This window comes from Carya illinoinensis, chromosome 2, assembly GCF_018687715.1.
Source record: "Carya illinoinensis cultivar Pawnee chromosome 2, C.illinoinensisPawnee_v1, whole genome shotgun sequence".
In the NCBI taxonomy this organism is placed as follows: Eukaryota; Viridiplantae; Streptophyta; class Magnoliopsida; order Fagales; family Juglandaceae; genus Carya; species Carya illinoinensis.
In genome coordinates this window covers 5,983,391-6,002,935 of record NC_056753.1, presented here as the reverse complement: position 1 = coordinate 6,002,935, position 19,545 = coordinate 5,983,391, and the positions used below count along the sequence as shown (strand labels likewise).

Sequence of the window (19,545 nt, the reverse complement as noted above, 5' to 3'; positions counted from 1 at the left end):
TTGATTTGATCAAATTTAATTTATAAAGACAAAGTCTAAAATTTAATATTCTTATAAAATATATCATGTTATGTCGACAGGAGAGGATGTCCTTCATACTAACTTATATATATAATTTTTCTAATGAAATGCATTTGAAAGTTATAACAATCAGAAATGCTACAGACAGGGAAGTTGGCGCAGGAATTGCGCACACCTCCCACTACCTCATTTTTTACGTTTCCTTTCGTGCACAATTCCTGCACTAAAACACCTGCATCAATCATTTTTCTATAACAATTCATAATGACCCTCAAATGAATTACTGCTCAAATGACCCTCCAAAGTTGTTGAGCTCTCTCACTCAGATTTGAACATAATTATAATAACCATATCAATCTTGTGCGAGGGTTAAAGTTCCGTGCACGATCATGATGATCAATATTATTCCTCGGCACACATTTTTCTTGCAATATCAGCCGAAGAAACAGAGCCAGTTTTCCAAAATCTTAGTAATATGACTAGTTATCAGGATGAAACAAACCCTCACAGAACCCAAAAAAAACCCATAGTTTGGCTTAATCTCCTCAAACACAATGTTTTCTCACAACCCATTTCAAGTCAGGTCACTCAGTCATGGAATAATATACTTTGACCTCCCTTGACTAATAAATTAAACCTCACTCAGTCATTGCTAGGAAAATGCCCAAACGCCAATTATGGTCAAACGTACATGTTAAGACTTTTTTTTTTTTATAAGTAAAAAGTTTATTGATCCACGTAATACATGTTAAGACTTTAAAATGAAAATGCTGAAAATAATAGTTTGATTAGCATAACAGATGGGAAAGAAATTTGCCTAATATAAAATTAACTTGTAACTATACAAGCTGCCCAAAATAAGTCATGGTTTATACATAGGGAAAGAAAGCATAAATATTACACCAAAATATTGTTACTTAAAATTGGAAAAATTTTCAAACAAACGGAATATTTTTTTTTAGGAACCCATAAGTACAGAAAACATATAATCTGTTTAGGAAAGAAATTGAAATTTAAGAACAAAAAAGTAGGCAGCACAGGGAACAAAGCAGACCCAAATCGAAATAAAATACAGAGAACAAATCTTGGGGGTTCTTGACGTCGACGACAGAGCGACACAGAGTGATGAAGACGACGGCCACGAGGCAACGGAGCTTCAATCGACAGAGGAATAGTTACAAGAATCCATCAGTTATAAAAGCTCCAACAGAGAGAGAGAGAGAGAGAGAGAGAGAGAGAGAGAGTGAAATGAAGAAAAACTAACCTTTTTCGAAGTCGACGACGAGTGAAAAAGTATCAAGACGACGACCACGAGGAACAGAGCTTCAATCGGCAGAGGAAGAGTGACAGGAGGCTAGAGAGAGAGAGAGAGAGGAGTTTTGAGAGATCGGAATAACCCCTAGAATAAACGACGCCATTTTATTTTACCAGACCGGCGCCGTTTTGATGCTGGATAAGTTTTTTAAAAAAAAAATTAATTAGAAACATGACTGCACATTAATATATATATGAATATAATATTATTAATAAAAATTAAATTTTATTAAAAATAATATTAATTTAAATTTTATTAAAGTAATTTTATTTTATTTTAAACCGGTTACTATTTTTAATAAAATCCGGATTATTCAAAAAGAAAAAAAAAAAAAAACTGATCTGAAGTCCTTAACCATATACTTTGGCGTTTAATTCGTATTAAATTCACAAATGGCATTTACCGAATACCGATACCGCCGGTTTCTTCATCTCTTCCCCGAGAGACAGTTCGGCATAAAGTAAATTTAGAACGAAATTTTCTCTTTCTGCGCGCTTTGAGTCAGTTTCGACCCCATTGGAACGTCGTCGTTGTCATCCCCCTTTTGTCTTTTGGTCGATCTCGTTCTCGTTCTCGTTCGATTAGGTTGCTATACTCTCGCTGCTTTGTCTTTAATCCTCATCGATTCTTGCAATGGATTTTAGACTTGATTGTTGATTTTTGTTTTGACTGCTGGGCCGTGATTGTTCGGTTCGATTCTCTTTTGTTCTTTTTTTTTTTTTTGGTGTAGATTCAGGATCTGTTTGTTGATTCCTATGGTGTTTGGATCTGTATGTCCACCTTTCTGCGACTATAACGTATATTTTCAATATATTTATTCATATGCTGGGCGAGTTGATCGCCGCCCGGGCCGCCGGCCGGGGGGGGGGGGGGGGGTGAAGGCGGTTTATAGTCTAATTTGAATCGAGTGTTGTTGTTGGATAAGGTTGGATTTACTGCAGGAATTCAAATTATTTATGGTTGGAGGAATTTTGGGAAAAAGAAGAAATTGTTTGTCTCGTTCTTTTATTGATGATCGAAATTGAAGTCTCTGACATGAAATGTGATTTTTTTTAATGTTTTTTTTCATGAAATTAGATAAAATTAGCTTGGAAACGGTATATGTTTGTGGATAAACAAGATAAGTAATCTGCAAATCACTAATTGTACCCAAATAACTGCAGAAAGATTAGTAGAAAGTTCATCGTAGTATTTCTACTTCTTTTTTTTTTTTTTTTTTTTTTAAGAGAATGGATCGTGGATGATGAAAATACTTTTACACTAAGGGTTTCCTGCCTTGAAAATTTCTCTGTGGTCACTTGATTGCTTGTAAAGTATCATGTTATCTTGAGAATATTTATCGTAAAAACTTATGGGGAGGAAAAGGAGAGGAAAAGAAGTTTTATTTGGTTAGTTGGAACAAGGTTTGTCAACCAGTTTCTTGTGGATGATTGGGGGTTAGAAATATAAGGTTGTTTAACAAAGCACTCCTTGGGAAATGGCTTTGGAGATATCATTAAGAGAGATGCTTTATGGAAGAATGTTGTTGCTGTCAAATATGGGAGTGGGTGGGAGGATTGGTGTTCTAAAGTAGTTATAGGAGCATACGGGGTGAGTTTATGGAAGTGTATTAGGAAAGGTTGGGGGAGTTTTCTAAGCATATCAAATTTAAGGTTGGGGAAGGGAAGAAGATTCTCTTTCGGCATGATATTTGGTGTGGGGAATCAGCTTTAAAATCAGATTTTCCATCTTTTTACAGGATGGCAAGGGATCAAAATGTTGCTGTGGCAGATTATCTTCAATGTACGGATAACAATATTTTATGGGATGTTGATTTTTTTAGAAATCCTAATGACTGGGAAGTTAATGTTGTTTCAGAATTTTTGGGAAGGATTTATAATTCAAAAGTGATGTAGGGAAGAGAGGATAGGCTTTTGTGGGACTATGCTGGAAATCAGGTTTTCAGTCAGTTCTTATTATAAGGTGCTTAATTGTAACCCTGGCTGTGTGTTTCCATGGAAAAGCATTTGGAGGGTGAAGATACCTACTAAGTAGGTTCTTCAATTGGGTGGTTGTTGTAGGGAAAGTATTGACTATGGATAATCTTAGAAAACGTGGATTGTGTATAGCTGATAGGTGTGTCACGTGCAAGAAGGATGGAGAATCTGTAAATCATCTGTTTTCACATTGTGAGGTGGCAAACTCTTTGTGGTATGAGGTTATTGGTTGGGCTGGTTTATTTTGGGTGATGCCTAAGGAAGTAGTGGAGCTTCTTGCATGTTGGTATGGTTGTGAGGTGAGGAAAGATATTGCTGCCAGGTGGAGAATGATTCCTTTGTGTTTAATATGTTGTCTATTGCTGGAAAGAAATGGGAGATGTTTTGAAGACAAGGAGCGCTCTTTTGAAGATCTTTCTTTTATACTTTGAGCTTGTGGGCTAAGATCTTTGTAAGGAATGATGAGAATGTTATGAATTTGTTTATTTTTTAGTTTTCCTGTTGTCTAGAGTGTAGTATGTGTTTCCTTTATATATGTCATGGACTCATGTGTAATTGGGCTATGCCTATTCGTGATAAGAAAATTCTTATTACTAATAAAAAAGAAAAAAAAGAAAAAAAAAGTATAATCTTATCTTTGTCTGCCGAAACTGAAGGTAGATGAGTATTTGAGAGAAAGGTATTGGTTCTGTGACTTATTGAGTCCCAGGATTTCAATAAGTTTCCATTCTTCTGTTTGTTTTGATGGGCTATTTTTATTTGGGAGTTTAGATCTTTTTATAATTACAGTTGTTATTTTATTTGTTTGGGTAAAACTTCTAATATTGGTATCATGTTTTTGGGTTTCGCAAGAACATGAGAAGTGGATCCCTTTGAAGCTCTTGAATTGATGGTTTTTTATGATTACTTGTGACCATTTGTTGACAAAAAGGAAAGTCTAGCTACATCTGAAGACTGAAGTTATATTATTTTCCAAAATGTTCCTTAAATTATACCTCTTAAGAGACACTTTTTTATTAATTAAAGTTAATTTTGCATTATGGTTAAACAGAACTGCTATTAGCTTTTCTGCTTTAATACCATTTTAAGCATTAAATCCATATTTTATTGCACTTCTTACTGTTTTTTTAATTTTAAGTTTTATTCTTGTGTTTGAAAAATATTAGAAATAAGGACTGAAGGATGGCAGATAATGAGGAGGGAGAGCAAAATGCCACACGTGGGACCGAATGGGAAGTTGTGTCACTTTCAGCATCAGCATATGCTGCTGCCCCTGGCCCAAAAGAAGTTGAACTGAAGGATGATGACAGTGGTAATGTTTACCAAGAGGATGATGCTGCAGAAATATCTCGTGCTTTGTTTATGTCTGGTCATTTTGTTTTTCCACCTAGTCAGCATGAGAATTTGCCATTGGAACTTGACGACAGTGAGATTCATAAGAAACAAGGAGGTAAGGATGTGGTATCTGAATTTGATATCGGAGAAGCTGGTAAATCCAGTGGAAAGGATGATGAGAATTTGACCTTTAGAGGTTTAACTGGTCCAGACGAGTTCCCAGGAGTACAGTTTTTTGATGAGAAGGGTTGTAAGTTATCCGTCCATGGTACAGATTTTGAAGAAGGCACTACTCTCCAAGGATTAAATTTGATTGAAAAGGAGCAAAGTATATATAACTCTGCAACATATGGTTCTTTGCACTGTGAGACAGGCCTTGGTTCAACTACATATGGTGAGAACAGGGCCATTCCTGGACTAAATGAGCAAGGCTTGGATTTTTCTCCAGACATTTCATTGTCTCCAGTACCTGCAAAAGATGAGAAACATGATGACACTCATCTTCCTTGCGGAGCTTGGTGGAAGAGAAGGGCTGCTTCCCTGTATGCTCATGCAAAAGAGGCAAATACATTTTGGTCTATTTTCATTGCTGCAGCTGTGATGGGTCTTGTAGTACTTGGGCAGCAATGGCAGCAGGAAAGGTGGCAGGCTTTGCAACTCAAGTGGCAGATCAGCATTAACGAAGAGGTATTTTTTTTTTTTTAACGAAGAGGTATACCTAATGAAATTGATTGGCTATTTAATTTTCTTCTGATCATTCCTATGAAAGATTGGATGGTATGTTCGATTGAGAAGTTATTGCTTGATATATTGGTTTATTAAAATATGAAGAGGCTGGATCTTGCTCTTTTTAATTCTCAGTAAAAACCATTTTATTGATCATAAGAATAGGGAAGAGCCCAAATATACGGGACATACAAGAGCAACAACTCAGCATGCTAGTTTAGCATCTTGCTCTTTTTACTAGAACAATTCTCATGGGGGGCCGGTACTTGACCTTTTTGTGTGACAATTAATAGGTTAAGAAGCTTAAAGGGGTTACAAAACCAATTTCATTGGGCATGGAGAATACATATATTTGGAAAACATGACTCTGCATGTGGGAATGGAGATAATATCAGAAATTAAGATTCAGAGCAGCAGTGGTTATTCTTATAGGTTCTGACTCATGTAAAATGAAATTAATCTTTATGCTTGAGCTATTGTAAAGAGACATAAACGTTGGCTAATTATAAGAAGCAGTGGGTGGAGGCAACCTTCTTGCTGGAACAACAGCTAGAAACATCACTTGAAATTTCTAATCATGAGTTGAATCTTAAGATATTGGACCTGATGTGTTGGCACTTAAAGGTGTTAGCTTGGTGTTGACTATTTTGTCTACAAGTATCTGTAGATTCTTTTTATAAATTGGTATAAGCTAAGAGCGTTAATAAAAATTTAATTGCATTGATAATAAACCGAAATCAAACTGAAGTGTAAAAGGAACAAGTTTTTGGACGCATAATGTAAAGGCTAGGAGTGGCTCTTAATTTCTGATGGTCATTGCATAAGTTTTTGTTTTCTGATGGCATATTTTGCTTTCCAGAAGGGGATGAAGTTACAAAAATATGGTAAAGAAAAGTGGTTTTGGACTATGAAGCACTGAAGTGAGACTTGTAATTACAGTTAGATAATTTAATTACCAACTCAAAATTCTGCATCTCAAGTATTTATTTAAAATACTTTCATTTTGGAAATTCTTTATTAGTGTTTCATATTGTTTGGTGCCTCTGCATCCACCACTTATTAAAACCCCATCTCTCAGAAATTTACACTTAATTGTTTAAGTTGACCTATGGGGAAAGTTCCATTCTAAAGGGTGCAGTATTTGGTACGAATGATTATTTTATATCTAGCTTACATTCTAGTATATGGGATTTCTATCTTCAATTTAAGCCAGCTTTTAGGACGTAACTTATGTCAATTGGATCTAAATCTTTTGTGTTTTCCTCCGTCTACTCTTATGTGCCACTCTTGACAAATTTTGCATTTTTTGAGTGTTTTACTGTCCGTCCACCTTTTTATTCCCTTTAACTTTGCCATCTGCTGATACTGTTTCTTTTTTGGTTTTCTATTTTTCTATTGATGTTGAAAGAGGAGGGGCAGGATGCTGTGTCCCATTTATCGACTTAAGGATGTGATAGTTGGCGGTCACCGCCGTGGTTCCCTGATCAGGGGCAGCTCCTCAAGTGAGGCCTAAGATGATGACGAAAAGGCTAGAAAGATAGATATGTTAGGGTTGAAGTGCTAGTTTGTTGCTGAGTGTGGTTCCACTTATTTTTCTAATGACAAGCTACATGGTAAATATGTGAGTCTGATATTGTTGTTCTGTACTTTGATGGTACTCTTTTTTTCCCTTCCTTTTTCTGTTTTGATTTGTGTTGTATAGTTTTGGGAAATCATATATCCTCTCAAAAAGCTAAGTTCCTTATGAATTTTCAGCACAAAAAGAAAGGAAAATAAAAAGTCAGAAATTTTCCTTTGTTTGCGCAATTGTTTGCTGTGGTTCAAGTGCATCAAGCGTCCTTTGGAATGGAGATGGGAGGGAACAGGCTTAGCAATCTGTACCCTCACAGATAGTGAACTGGAATCATATTCCCTATAAGAATAATGGTAATAAAGTTATTTTACAATCAATTTTACTGCAGCCTACCATTGCCCTGAGATCCTACTTCTGGAAAATATTAACATATTTCATGGAGGCAACATAAATGCCGGAAACATGTTTGTTTTCTTTTTAGGCTATGAATCTTGGGGATCATGTAAAAGTAACGTGTCTTTTATTCGATTAAATTCTGTAATGTGTTCCCATCACATTGTTAGAATTGTCTTTTTATCCGTGCGTTAGGTTCCCATTACATGCAAGAATTGTCTTTTTACCCGTTCTAACGTGCCTGAAACATGTTAGCATTATCTAGAACAGACAAAACTGATTCACGGTCTAGATGTGCTCTTCGCATCCACGAATGAGAGATGGAATGGCAGCTGTATGCGAGTATAACATGTGTGTTGATAGGTGGAAGAGAGCAGTAGCCAGTAGGTGACAAGTGTATATTAGAGTGTTTTTATGAGTGGCTGTAGGGTTTAAACAAGGGGGTATCTTGCATGGGAAAGATTATAGTACTAGTCGCTAGAGAGTTGAAGATGATCTGGGTGGCGGTGGAATTGAAATGGTAGCGGGAGTTCCTTCAACTAAGAGTTGTTTTGGTTGTTGCGTGGTGTGTAGTGAAGAGTCCTTTTTTACATGACAAATATTGAGTTTCCTCAAATATAAGCACATAAAATTAAAAATAATAATAATTTGAACTCCAGGGATTGACTCAAGTGGTAAAAGGCCTTGGTTTTGTTGGTATGCTTGTCTCAAGTTTGAATTCTCAACTCCTAAGTGTAAACTATTTCTGGTTTTTATTAGAATAGAGAAACTTCTCCTTGAATTACTCGAAATGCACTTAAGGGAAACTTCTTAACCCTACCTTGTACACCCCGAGATCCGACACTCCAGTATGACTCCAGAGCACGCTAACAATTCTTGAAAGTAAGAAATTACTCGATTAGCAGGACGCATAACAGATTCCTAGACATAGTATGGTATATGCACTGCCCTGTGGACTTTTTTTTTTTTTTTTGCCAATTTTTATTTTGGTGTTATCAATTTTTGTGACTGTTTCTCCTCTACTAAGCCAGCCACCAGCTCCGGCTCCCTGTTTAAATGGGTACTTAAAACACAGGCACAAGCCAGTCACTGCTATATTATGTCTCACTGCTTGTCTTGTTAACCCTAATCAAAAGGTCACATGATCCCACCAATTTTTTGGACAAATTGGCAGTTGAAGAATCTAGTTTCATGAGCTCTGCAATAAAACAATGAATATATGTTCTTCAACAAACAGAAAAGCCGGTTCGTGGCGAAAGATGCCAAAGAGTGAATTATGGAAGCAACCATAAAGGCAATCACTATGGATGCGTATCAAACTAAAATGTCAGATCTCCACCTTGAACGTGGATAACATATGTTGCTGCTATTTATTGGCATGAGGTAAATATGTTGTAGATTCGTCAACTACAGAGAATTTGCGTTGTTAACACCATGTAAAAAGAAGAGGAAATGTCATTGATCTGTTAAAAAACAAGAAGTATTTTAGGTCAAGCCAAAAGTTGCCGGAACAAATGTAGGGCCTCAAAAGTTGGTATAAAAACTTTAACTGCAGCATCTTAAGCCTTATTTGTCCAGGAGGGTTTTGTCCTAGCATTTGCAACTCCTCCGTTCTTTTTTTCATCCATTTTTCCTCCAGGTTCATGTCCTGCTCATCCTTGGTTGTGTATATATCTTCCATCTCTTCATTACTCAATCTCTATCGTTATGTTGGGTGCATCTTAATGTCCTGACATTCTAGCATTTTCCTATTCAAGAATCCTTTCTCCAGTTGAAAAGAGGTTCCAGATCAAGGTGCCTATGATGTACAATGCAACAGCCACCTTGAATACATCATCCCAAGAACCTGCAGGATAAATAGTTGGAAGAATACATTTAAAAAAAGAAAAAAGACAAAAAAGAGAGCAGAAAATTAATAAGAAAAGCAAATACTAAAAGCAAATAAAGCGGCAAGTTGCTTCCCTTGCTCCCGCTGTATTGGAGCCACTTGTCGGGATATCAACCCTTCAGCAGGACTCCTGATGAAAGTGGCGCCAGTACACACCAGAGCTCCAATTTTTTCCTCATGAAGTTGGGGTGAATGATTTACCTCGTTGGAGTATGTAACCGGTTGCAGCTGTACCAAAGACACCAGCAAGCACTCCGGCCGTATTCGAGAGTCCCAACAATACTCCCTGTCATTGAAGTTTCCAAGTTTTTGGAAGAATAATTACTTTATAAGCTTTTACTTTTCATAGAATTTCAACTATTTTCAAGCTTAAAATAAATTGGTTACATTTTGCTGAAAAAAAAAGTGTTGGAATATTAAACTAGTCATAGACCCAGGCAATTCAGGGAAATAATATAATATATTTAATTATAAATAATATAAAGAGTTTTTTAAAATAGTTTTTTTCAATAAATAGATATTTAAATGTTTTAAATATGTTTAAATGTTTTAAAAACGTATACAATGTTTCAGGGTTCGTATTATACCATCTACCGCAAAAATAAGACAGCTGAGGAACCCATCTTTGTGAACCCATTTATTTCTGCTATATCATCAGATAATAAAGTTAGTCGTGTTCGTATACTCTTTCTCAGGTTCATTTTCCTCTTCAAAAGAAACCACATTTAAAAAACTAAAAGACTGGAAATTTTGAAGGAAAAAAACGTTAGAAACATGATTAAATATATCATTTTTTATCTAATAATTTTGTTTTAAATAGAAATTATTGATATAATATTGTTCATTTAATAAGCTTAACTTAATTTCATATATTATTTATTTTTCATTTAATAATAATACAATTGGAGAGGGTGATAAGGCTTTATAGGAATAAGTTTCATTTGATAATAAAACGAGATAGTGGAAGATGTGGCTTCATGAGAGTAGAGCTTATTCGTTGAAAATTATATCTATATAGATATTCACAGCTTCCACTTAGTTTAAACTTTTGCATTCAAGATTCCTCCATTTGGTACCCACCAATTCAATTTTTAGTAAGATTCTTCCATTGGGCATCCACCTATTCATTTTTTACCAGTTACTAAAAAACATTGTTTATCTTTCAATAATTTATAAGCTCGGTAGAACATTTAAAGGTGGGAGTAATATTTCAGAAAGCAGAATAGGAAGTGATTTATATTTAGCAGCGTGTAGTGCATTAAAAAAGATAGCAATAACTCACAGAATAGCGCGGTCCAATGTCTTGGTGATTGGAATAGAGACCAGATTGTGAAAATGCATCAGATCCCTGTCAAGAGAAAACGGTGTTAGTCAATCAGATTTTAAACTTTCTAAAAGAACAGAAATTTGTATCTAATTTGACAGCCTCCATGAGCATTAGGGTTCTAACAGGAACTGCTTCCAGACTACTATTAGACATTTTATGTGAGAACACAAGAGGTGAATGCTGGAATTCCTTTACAAGTTGGTACCCCTGGAGGTTATAAAGTTGTAACTTAACTTACATCTATACTAAAAGACAGTTTATTATAATTTTGGTAACTGTATTCATAGTGCTTTGTTTCTGGTCTAGTTTAAGCTCAAAAGGTGTCCAGGTACCAACCCCATTGCGTGAGCCAAATAGGATAGAGCATGAACACTAATTTTCAGAGCTATTTAAATAGCTCCAACTGTATGGGTAGGGGTGTGAAGACTAGCTAAGGACGTCAAAACAATGACAGGAGCTCACATGTTTTCTTTTAGAAACCTTTTTTTATATAAGCAACAGAAATATCATTAAAAAGCGTAAAATAAGCAATCCAAGTAAATGGGAGATATACAAGAGAGCCACCTATCTAGAAATAGAAAGAGATAAAACATAGCCATGGAAATTAAGCCCATTAAAATCTATAGAGGCTGTTCAAAGAAGGAGGGCATTGAAAGTCTTGAGCTCTATTCTTGATCTTCTTTAGAAACTAACATAGCTTGACATCCAGACATCGCAATTGCCCACAAAGGAGTTATGTGATCTACTCATACTGGCATTCTGTGCCATGCTACCTACAAATACCCCTATCTACTGTTCGGGCTGAAATTACCGAAAACACCTCAAAAGATTGCTTGTTTGCCGCATGCAGTTGTTGGGTACCATTCAGAAGCCAAATGCCTATCTCAATTCAGCCAGCTCTGTTTCTAATTTGACTGAACTATTGACTTTTCTGGCTCTTAAAACTAATACCATGCTATCTTTACCATGACCAATTTATTTTTTTGTTTGGTTAATTTTCCAAATAAATTGCATATTTATTGCAACACTTAGTTTGTTTCTTTGCCCAGATAAATACTTCGGTTGGTTTTTCTCACGATCATGTTACCTCCATGATAATTAATAATTCTATTGAGCAGAATTGAATATAATATTTTCCAGGAAGTCAGGAAAAATGATTAATTAATTAGAGATAAGAATTTCAGGAGTTGTACTTTATTTTCTGTTAGTTGCTTGTTATTAGTGGATTTTTGGCCATGAAGAAGAATTTTCGAAACACCATAAACTTGAACTCGGCATACTGCAATTAATTTTATTGCGCCCACTGATTGAAAATACTGGTCAATGCCCCCTACCCCCCCCCCACCCCCACAATCACCCCCCCTTCCTCCTCGGATCTAGGGTGATAATGATGCTAAAGTAGCTCAAACCTGACTGCATGCCATGCATAGCACAGCCATAGCAGGTGTCTTGACATGGCTCAGCTGCGTAAGAAAGAAGGCTGGGCCCAAAAACCCAATTGATTGCATGATCTGCAAAATGAAAAGAATTTGAACCTGGATTATTTTCAGAAGTGAAATAGGAGAATCGTTGATTATATAAATAAATGATGAAAAATGAGTTACTACAATCATTTATTTCATCTTGAAAAGACTGCAACAATAACTTTATTTGAAACATGATAAACTGTTACCTGTAAAAAAGCATGCCGGCATAGTTTGTGTTAAGAACTACATCTAGATGTTCATTCATCTCATCAATAAAGATCATCTTTCAGAGAACTCATAGTTTAATTAATATATGGACTGTATCGAAGCTCATCCTAGAATGGTTGCTTGGTAACACCGTTCGGACACTTGCTAGATGGACAATACTGTTGTAAATCAATAATATGTATGGTACAATGTACAGACCAGTAAGGCTCAGAATAAATAACCATGAGAATCGACCATAGTATTATGTGTTTGTGTATTGTTACCATCTATGAACTCGATAGTGAACATTATGTTTCATGATCAACGTTCTTGAAATCAAATAAATGCTGAATCTTGCCTTACGAACTGCTGTTATTGAAAGACCTCTGCTCACAAGAGTGTCTGCTATCCAGCCTCCAATATTGGCAAAAACAGCCATGGTCAACCATGGCAAGACACAGAAGAGCCCAGACTCGGTAAGGTTGAACTTCAAAACCTGAGAAAAAAAACCAAGATTAGATGGGACAAGAATAAATTGGTTCATTTATATTGACATCATATTGTTAATGTGACAGTATATGATGGTTGCAAAATTCATGGTTATTTGTCGATTCAAATTCAGAAATTTGACATTCTAGTGAAAATCTCCATTGATTCAAGACTCAAAAGATACGGAAGCCAAATTGAAGAAAGATGTATTGCAAACATCAAGCAGTTCTCAAGAAGAATAATTCACATTCTGAGTATTTCTAACTTTGTGATTGACTATACTAAAGATGGTTATACTTTAAGTTTATTGGCCAAATTTCACTACCAACAAATTAGATTCTAAGGTCTCGTTTGGACACTTGGAGCATATCGAAATTCTGTGAATAGTAGTGAAATAGTTTGAGTTAAGATGTTTCATTGGATTTTAGGAAAGAAGAGAAAAAATTGAATAAAATTATTCTTTTTATTGGCACTAGCTGTCTGGGAACAACATCCCAACTAGTCCCGGGAGAATAAAAATATTATAAAGTTAAAAAATTGTTAAGAGTATAATTTATTGTTATTATTTTTGTTTCGAAGTTTGAACAAATTGTATTGATTTTTGTGTTTTGTTTTGAAGTTTGTAAAAGTTGTAATGATTAGGTAACGATTAAATGAAAAAGTTGAAAATTTGAAATTGAAAAGTGTTTTGTGTTTTAGTAATGTTTGGAAAAGAAATTGTAAGAAGTTATGAGAATTTTTCATTGGCTTATGGAATCATGAGAGCTTGTGAGCTTTTGGCAATGTATATGCAACATCAAGATAGAGGGTAGTTTGAATATCCTTTTTTTTTTATAGGTAATCAAGTCATTTTATTCATAGAAATAGGCAAAACCCAGGTACACATGTGGTATACATGAGAAGCACCTAGTTAGGGGTTACAATCGAAAGTAGAAAGTCATGGACACTTGGTCCGTTACAAACTAAAAGAAGAAAATAATCCTTTTAAAGAAGTATCCTTGTTGGTTCAGAAGAGCTTGGTACCAGTAGAATTAGTGCGTCGTCTACGCGTAAAAGGTTTTAGGAAATTCATAGTTGTAGAGACCATTGCGCATCAAAATCAAGCATGTAAGAAGACAATAATTAATCAAAGACTACAGAACAGATTTCAATTCAAAACTGGTCAGTCTCCTAACAAAACAATCATACTAGGAGACAGCAACGCTGATTTGATTTGTCATGGGTGAAGAAATCATTTGCACATCTATTTTCCAGATTTCTACATGTCAAACTTGGATATGTCCACATAAATGATAGAATAAAAGTATCGTTACAAAGATATCTATGTAGCTCACTGGATTGCATTTATGGGTAAAAATACCTGATTGTAGTAAGTAGGCATCCATGTTAATAAAATAAATGTCCCCCAATTATGGCAGAAATGGGAGACTATAAGAGCCCAAACAGGTGCTTTAGATAAAATCAATTTCCAAGGAATGACGGAAACGGGTTCCTTCGATATGTTACCACCCAAGATAAGCCTTTTCTCCTCCACACTAAGTTCTGGGTCATCTTTTGGTGAGCTATATGCCTGGGAAGAAATTATAAATAAAATGAGAAAAAATGTTAGTGTTTATTTACGTTCCATGACATTAAGACAGGAAATCATTTTTTTTTCTTTTGGTAGGGAAGTGGGCGATGACAGCTTTCTTTTTCCATTAGAGAATAGCTGAAGAAAGCAAATCTTACTTTACTTAGCCATAACGCAAACCAGATACTTCCAAGGGAGCCAAATGAGTAAAACACAGATGGCCACCCAAATCTGTTGATAAGAGCAGGAGAGACAGCCAACCCTGTGACAGAACCAAGATACATGCCACTGTATACTAGTGCAAGTGCTCTGCTTCTCTCTGACACGGGAATCCACTTAGAGAGCATATTATTCATTGCAGGCATAGCAACACCCTGTGAAAAAAATTGCTCACTGTCAAGAACCAAAATCTCTATCTACTTACAAATATAAGGGTAAAAACTGTCTCTAGGAGGGAAGAAGCTTATGTACGACATGGCTCAAAAGAGCAAACTTGAACTTTGAAAGTATCACTGGAAATAGTTAGAAATAAGTAGAGTATCTTGAGCTGCAAAATCAATATACTAGATCTAGAAGTTGTACAAGTACATAGCCTGCTATACATATGGATCTTTGTGTTTTCCATATCTGAGTTATCTGACTACTTTTATTTTTGTGTTAGTTTAGTTTGTCCTTGTCTTGCATTGCTGGAAATAACATGTCTTTCTTTTGTGCAAAGCATAGCAGTTTCATGAAGCAGAAAGAAATTACCTTAAGTGGCCACATTATTTAGGAGCTAACACATTTAAACGAGTGAATATTAACAGAAAAAAGTGAAGTGTTGGAAGAGACCAACCTCACCAATTCCCATAAAAGCACGCATGGTAAGCAAAAAGGGAAGCCCTATTTTTGCTGCAATAGGTGTCAAAATTGTTGCCACTGACCACCAGACTACTCCGAAACCTAATACCAGCTTCCCACCAATTTTATCTGCCCATATGCCTCCAACAATCTATATGCCAGAAAGGTGAAAAACAATTGCAGTTACATTCAAAAAGTTGAAAGTAGAGTTTCTCACCTAAGTTGGATGGGTATATATATACTTGGAGCTTGTGGACAAAATATTTTCAAGTGCCAAGTCACATAGATAAAATCTCAGCTATCAAGACTAAGGGTGTAACAGGTCCGGTTTTGGACATATTTTAGAGCCGAATCGGTATATACCAGTTTTGAGATTTGACGAACCAATACCGCACTGGTTCCAGTCCGGTTTGGTCCCTTTTTTCAGTATATTATATGGTATATTATAATAATATAGTGATAATATATTGTAGTATATAATTGTATTATAGACTATAGTGAGATATTATAGCATATTATGATATATATTGTAACATAGTATTACTAGAACTATTAATACAATAGATTACAGTGATATAGGATTTTAAATTTTAATATTATATTAATTAGTAATTTATCATATAATACAAAACTATTTTATATATAATTATATATAAAAAAATATTTTATAAAATATAAAAAATGAAAAAAAAAAATATATATATATATATATGAACCGGTTCGGTGTTAGAAAAAGGAAAACTGGAATCAGACCAATTTTGACCGATTTTGAGAAACATGAAACTGGTATTGTACCGGACCGGACCCACTGGTTTATTGGTTTTTTTTTTTTCACCCCTAATCAAGACCAGTAATTTAAATGCAAAAACTTGACTACTTGCATGGTGATGCACTAATGCCAAAGTACTCCAGGTATACCATGTCAAACCTGAGTAAGTAGGTATCCCCAGAAGAAGGAGGACTGGATTAAGCCAACTGTTGTGCTGTTCCAGTTGAACTCCTTCGACATTGGAAGTATAGCAATGCTCATATTCACCTACAGTGATAACTCAAATTAGATAGCAATAAAAGATAATACCTATATGGCAAACACGTTTCTTGTGGGCATCTTGGATGCATTGCGGTGTTCATGTTCACCAAGACAAGAACTGTTAAGTTACTACAATTTAGAGATATATCCTAGTCTATACTTGTAGCAAATGTCTTGAGATGCCTCAAAACTCATTGAGGGTACCCATTTATAATCAAAAGGTTCTAGAGATATGTGACCTGGAAACCTGATATGAACTCCAAAATCCATGATAATACAGATGAGGAATATAACTAAACAAAGAGATCCACAAAAATACCCACACGGTCCATGTTGCACAATAGAAATGCAGTAAAACAGAGCAGTACGATCACCCAACGCTTGGGAAACTGCTCCCACCAAGAAGATACTTTTGGCACATTTCCTTCCACTAAAACAGCTTCACTCGACTCTTCAATTGATGTCAGTGAGTCCACCTTTGCATCTGCTATGTCATAGTCCTCAGACTTGTAATAAGCACAGGTTCTGTTTGATTTCTTAACATGCTCAGAATATCCACTACATGTACTCAGCTCTATTGGTTGAATCTGCTTGCTCTGAGCAGAATATGAAGAAATATAACACCGAGACTTCCCACAGAATCTTTGCCTAGGGTTGATGCCACAAATAGTTGGCAAGGGAAATGGACAAGCATGCTTCCCTTCATCCTTTAGTCTTCCTATGGGCTTTGAAAATTTCCCATCTGAGGTAGCAAGAGCATGACGAAATGGTCCATACAAGCATCTAGATGTAGCAATATTTTCCCTTAGACTTCCTGATTGTTGGTAGAACATATTCCTATGTCCCTGTCGTGGTACACCGAAAGCAACACCCAGACGCCCTCCTCTCTGATGTGAAATAACATGTTCTGTTTGGCATAATTTTCCTGCGAACATTAGAACCTCAAGTGCATAAAAAAATTATAATATATGAATCTAAGAAGGAAATTTCCAATGTCTATAACGCATTGAGTTTGCAACTGCAGATACCAAAGGTTGATAACATGCAAAAATTCAACTTATGAAGTTTCTGAAAAATTTTCAGCAAATGGTGTAATAGAAAGTTGCTTGTAACACTCTTAAAAAAAATAAAACTAACAATCCTCCTCCTGTCCTCCATATGTATTATTGATATTTTCCATAGGGTGAGAGTTTTGAGCCTACTCTAATGAGTCAGATTCCAGAAAGCTTCTAGTAAGTAAAGAATTTGGACAAGGAATGGAAAGAAACTATAAATTTTCAGAGTATACCAACTTCAAATCCATTGGGTTATATAACGACTAAGAACACCCCCCCCCCCCCCCCCCCCCAAAAAAAAAGACCAAAAAAAATGCATGCAAGCAATAACTCTATTCTTTTTTTTTTTTTTTCCAAAGCAATAACCCTATTCTTTTTTCTTTCCCGAAAACAATCACTAAATTATTATATGGCCAACTATTCAAAACAAGGAGCAATAGAGGAGTTGTTAGAAGAATTGATTATAAATGCATATCCAGGAGCAGAGCTACGGTGATGTTAGCGGGAGCAATGCTTTTGGCATTAGCAATGCTCCTGCCATAATTCCAAAAGCATTGCTATTGACTTGGAATATTTGAACTAATTAAAATTAATTACAATAAGTTTAGAGAATGATCATGCATTGATAAAATAGTGAAAGAAAAGTAAGTTATACAAAGTTCCACAGCATTATCAATTGACACCAATGGAAGAAAATCCTCACTCTGCTACTGTGCATAGCTGGTAGCTCCATGTACTTTTAACAGTGACGTAATTGCATGCAGTTAAAAAGAGAAAGGAAAGTAAATAAATAAAATTTTTTTAAAAAAAAGGAGGGGGTAAAGGTTAGCTTTTGAAAATAAAATGTTATGTAAGTCAAAACGGGTAGAGAAAAATTCCATGGCGAACCAAGTCTCATAAAAAAAATCCACTTCAAAAGATGTTCATCACTTCTTTCGCACCTTATTTCTTTGGTTTTCTGTTATTGTTCAACGGAACCAGCGCACATGACTCTCGCATCATTTTCCAGTTCCTAGATTGTACTTAGATGTTTTCTTGCGTATATTTCCTAGGAGTAATGTTAGGGACAAGCCCCATATGCACAAGTCTTGCGCAAGCCACAAAAGTCTTGCGCAAGCCACAAAAGTCTTGCGCAAGCCACAAAAGTCTTGCACGAAACTTGTGCATTTGGCTTTCTATATATCATTATTCATACCTCCTGTGTGGCAACTTTCGTTATGTTTCAATAAAACTTTACTTTTACCTATGTAAAAAATTTAAAAAAATAAAAAATAAAAAAAGAAAGAAAGAAAGATGTTCCCAACACTGAGGTCCGTATTAACACATCATATCAATGTAAGAATTGCACGCAGCTTGATCATTGAACTCAATTCCAAAAAGCACGAAAAAATCCATAAACTCAATACTGTTCTACTCTTTTCCATTTCAGATTAAAATCCAATTCCACAGAGTTTTCCACATGCAAAATAATAATAATAATAATAATAATAATAATAATAATAATAATAATAAAACCGACAACCATGGTAATGGTATGGATGCAGGTTCTCTGAACCCATGAACCTGATGATTTCACAAGGAAAACCAACAGTTCACAAAATGCAGTTACAGAACCCGCTCAGACCGGAGCAAAATATACGATGATACACAATCAAAGCAAAAAAATTATACATAAAACAACAACAACAACAACAAAAAACATCATTTTATCTAAACCGATACCTGAGCCGATAAACGAACCGAAATTGTGGTTCGAGATGAAACCGCCTATGGCCATTTTTCTTCAAGCAAAAAGCTCAATCAGAGGAGAGGGCTCGAAAAGCTCCTATACCATCTATGAGTTCGAGTCAAAAGAAAGGACCAAGGCTCAAGTATCGGCAGACGACGACATTTCAACTTTCTTCGTTATCTCTACTCTCTAGTCTCGTAGACCAGACCAGACCAGAGAGGATAACCAGAAAAGCGGGAAAAATCTCGGCGGCGTTATACACGAGAATCGGGGGTCGAGATACTGGCACGTGGCGCATCATCCTCGTCATGAGAATCTACGGATAGAAAAATTAAGAAATTATAGTTGTACCCCTCCATGGAAGGCGCATTTACTGAGAGTGTCTGAGCCGTCTCGATCTGTAGATTTCACTAACTACCGAAGAAAGGGGCGTTTGTGAATAGAGGGTGACATGATGGGTAATTTCGGGAATTAAATCTTCGACTGTTTTTGCCTTTTTGAAGAAATTATTTTCTATATTTATATCCTTTCATGTGATTTTGTACACAATGGAATATTCTCACGTCAATATTTACAACTTATGATATGTATAATTTAAAAAAAAT

General features: G+C 35.6%; 2 protein-coding genes and 1 long non-coding RNA gene across 6 annotated transcripts; 1 reads left to right on the top strand and 2 right to left on the bottom strand.

The window, feature by feature from the left end:
* Positions 1–822: 822 nt before the first annotated feature.
* LOC122298947 lies at positions 823–1,460 on the bottom strand. Its single transcript, XR_006239522.1, has 2 exons — positions 1,286–1,460; positions 823–1,175 (listed from the first exon to the last, which is right to left on the bottom strand). It is a non-coding gene; the product is annotated as an uncharacterized LOC122298947 (long non-coding RNA).
* Positions 1,461–1,756: 296 nt separating this feature from the next.
* Positions 1,757–7,179, top strand: LOC122298935 (ATG8-interacting protein 1-like). Of its 2 annotated transcripts, none has more exons than XM_043108781.1 (3): positions 1,757–1,921; positions 4,479–5,334; positions 6,782–7,179. In XM_043108781.1, exons 2-3 carry the CDS (start codon positions 4,495–4,497, stop codon positions 6,884–6,886), a joined length of 945 nt encoding a protein of 314 aa, XP_042964715.1. In that variant the 5' UTR covers positions 1,757–1,921; positions 4,479–4,494; the 3' UTR covers positions 6,887–7,179. The 2 variants fall into 2 exon arrangements, with proteins under 2 accessions (XP_042964715.1, XP_042964720.1); XM_043108786.1 differs by having other exon boundaries at positions 1,781–1,890.
* A 1,597-nt stretch (positions 7,180–8,776) lies between these two features.
* LOC122298915 (ascorbate transporter, chloroplastic-like) lies at positions 8,777–19,179 on the bottom strand. 3 transcript variants are annotated; one of them, XM_043108768.1, is made up of 12 exons: positions 18,934–19,178; positions 17,915–17,947; positions 16,480–17,081; positions 16,055–16,162; positions 15,122–15,277; positions 14,445–14,660; positions 14,077–14,286; positions 12,586–12,723; positions 11,964–12,065; positions 10,510–10,575; positions 9,429–9,513; positions 8,777–9,185 (listed from the first exon to the last, which is right to left on the bottom strand). In XM_043108768.1, exons 3-12 carry the CDS (start codon positions 16,987–16,989, stop codon positions 9,088–9,090), a joined length of 1,689 nt encoding a protein of 562 aa, XP_042964702.1. In that variant the 5' UTR covers positions 16,990–17,081; positions 17,915–17,947; positions 18,934–19,178; the 3' UTR covers positions 8,777–9,087. The 3 variants fall into 3 exon arrangements, with proteins under 3 accessions (XP_042964702.1, XP_042964696.1, XP_042964694.1); XM_043108762.1 differs by lacking the exon at positions 17,915–17,947 and having other exon boundaries at positions 16,480–17,063; positions 18,934–19,179; XM_043108760.1 differs by lacking the exon at positions 17,915–17,947.
* Between the last annotated feature and the right edge of the window lie 366 nt (positions 19,180–19,545).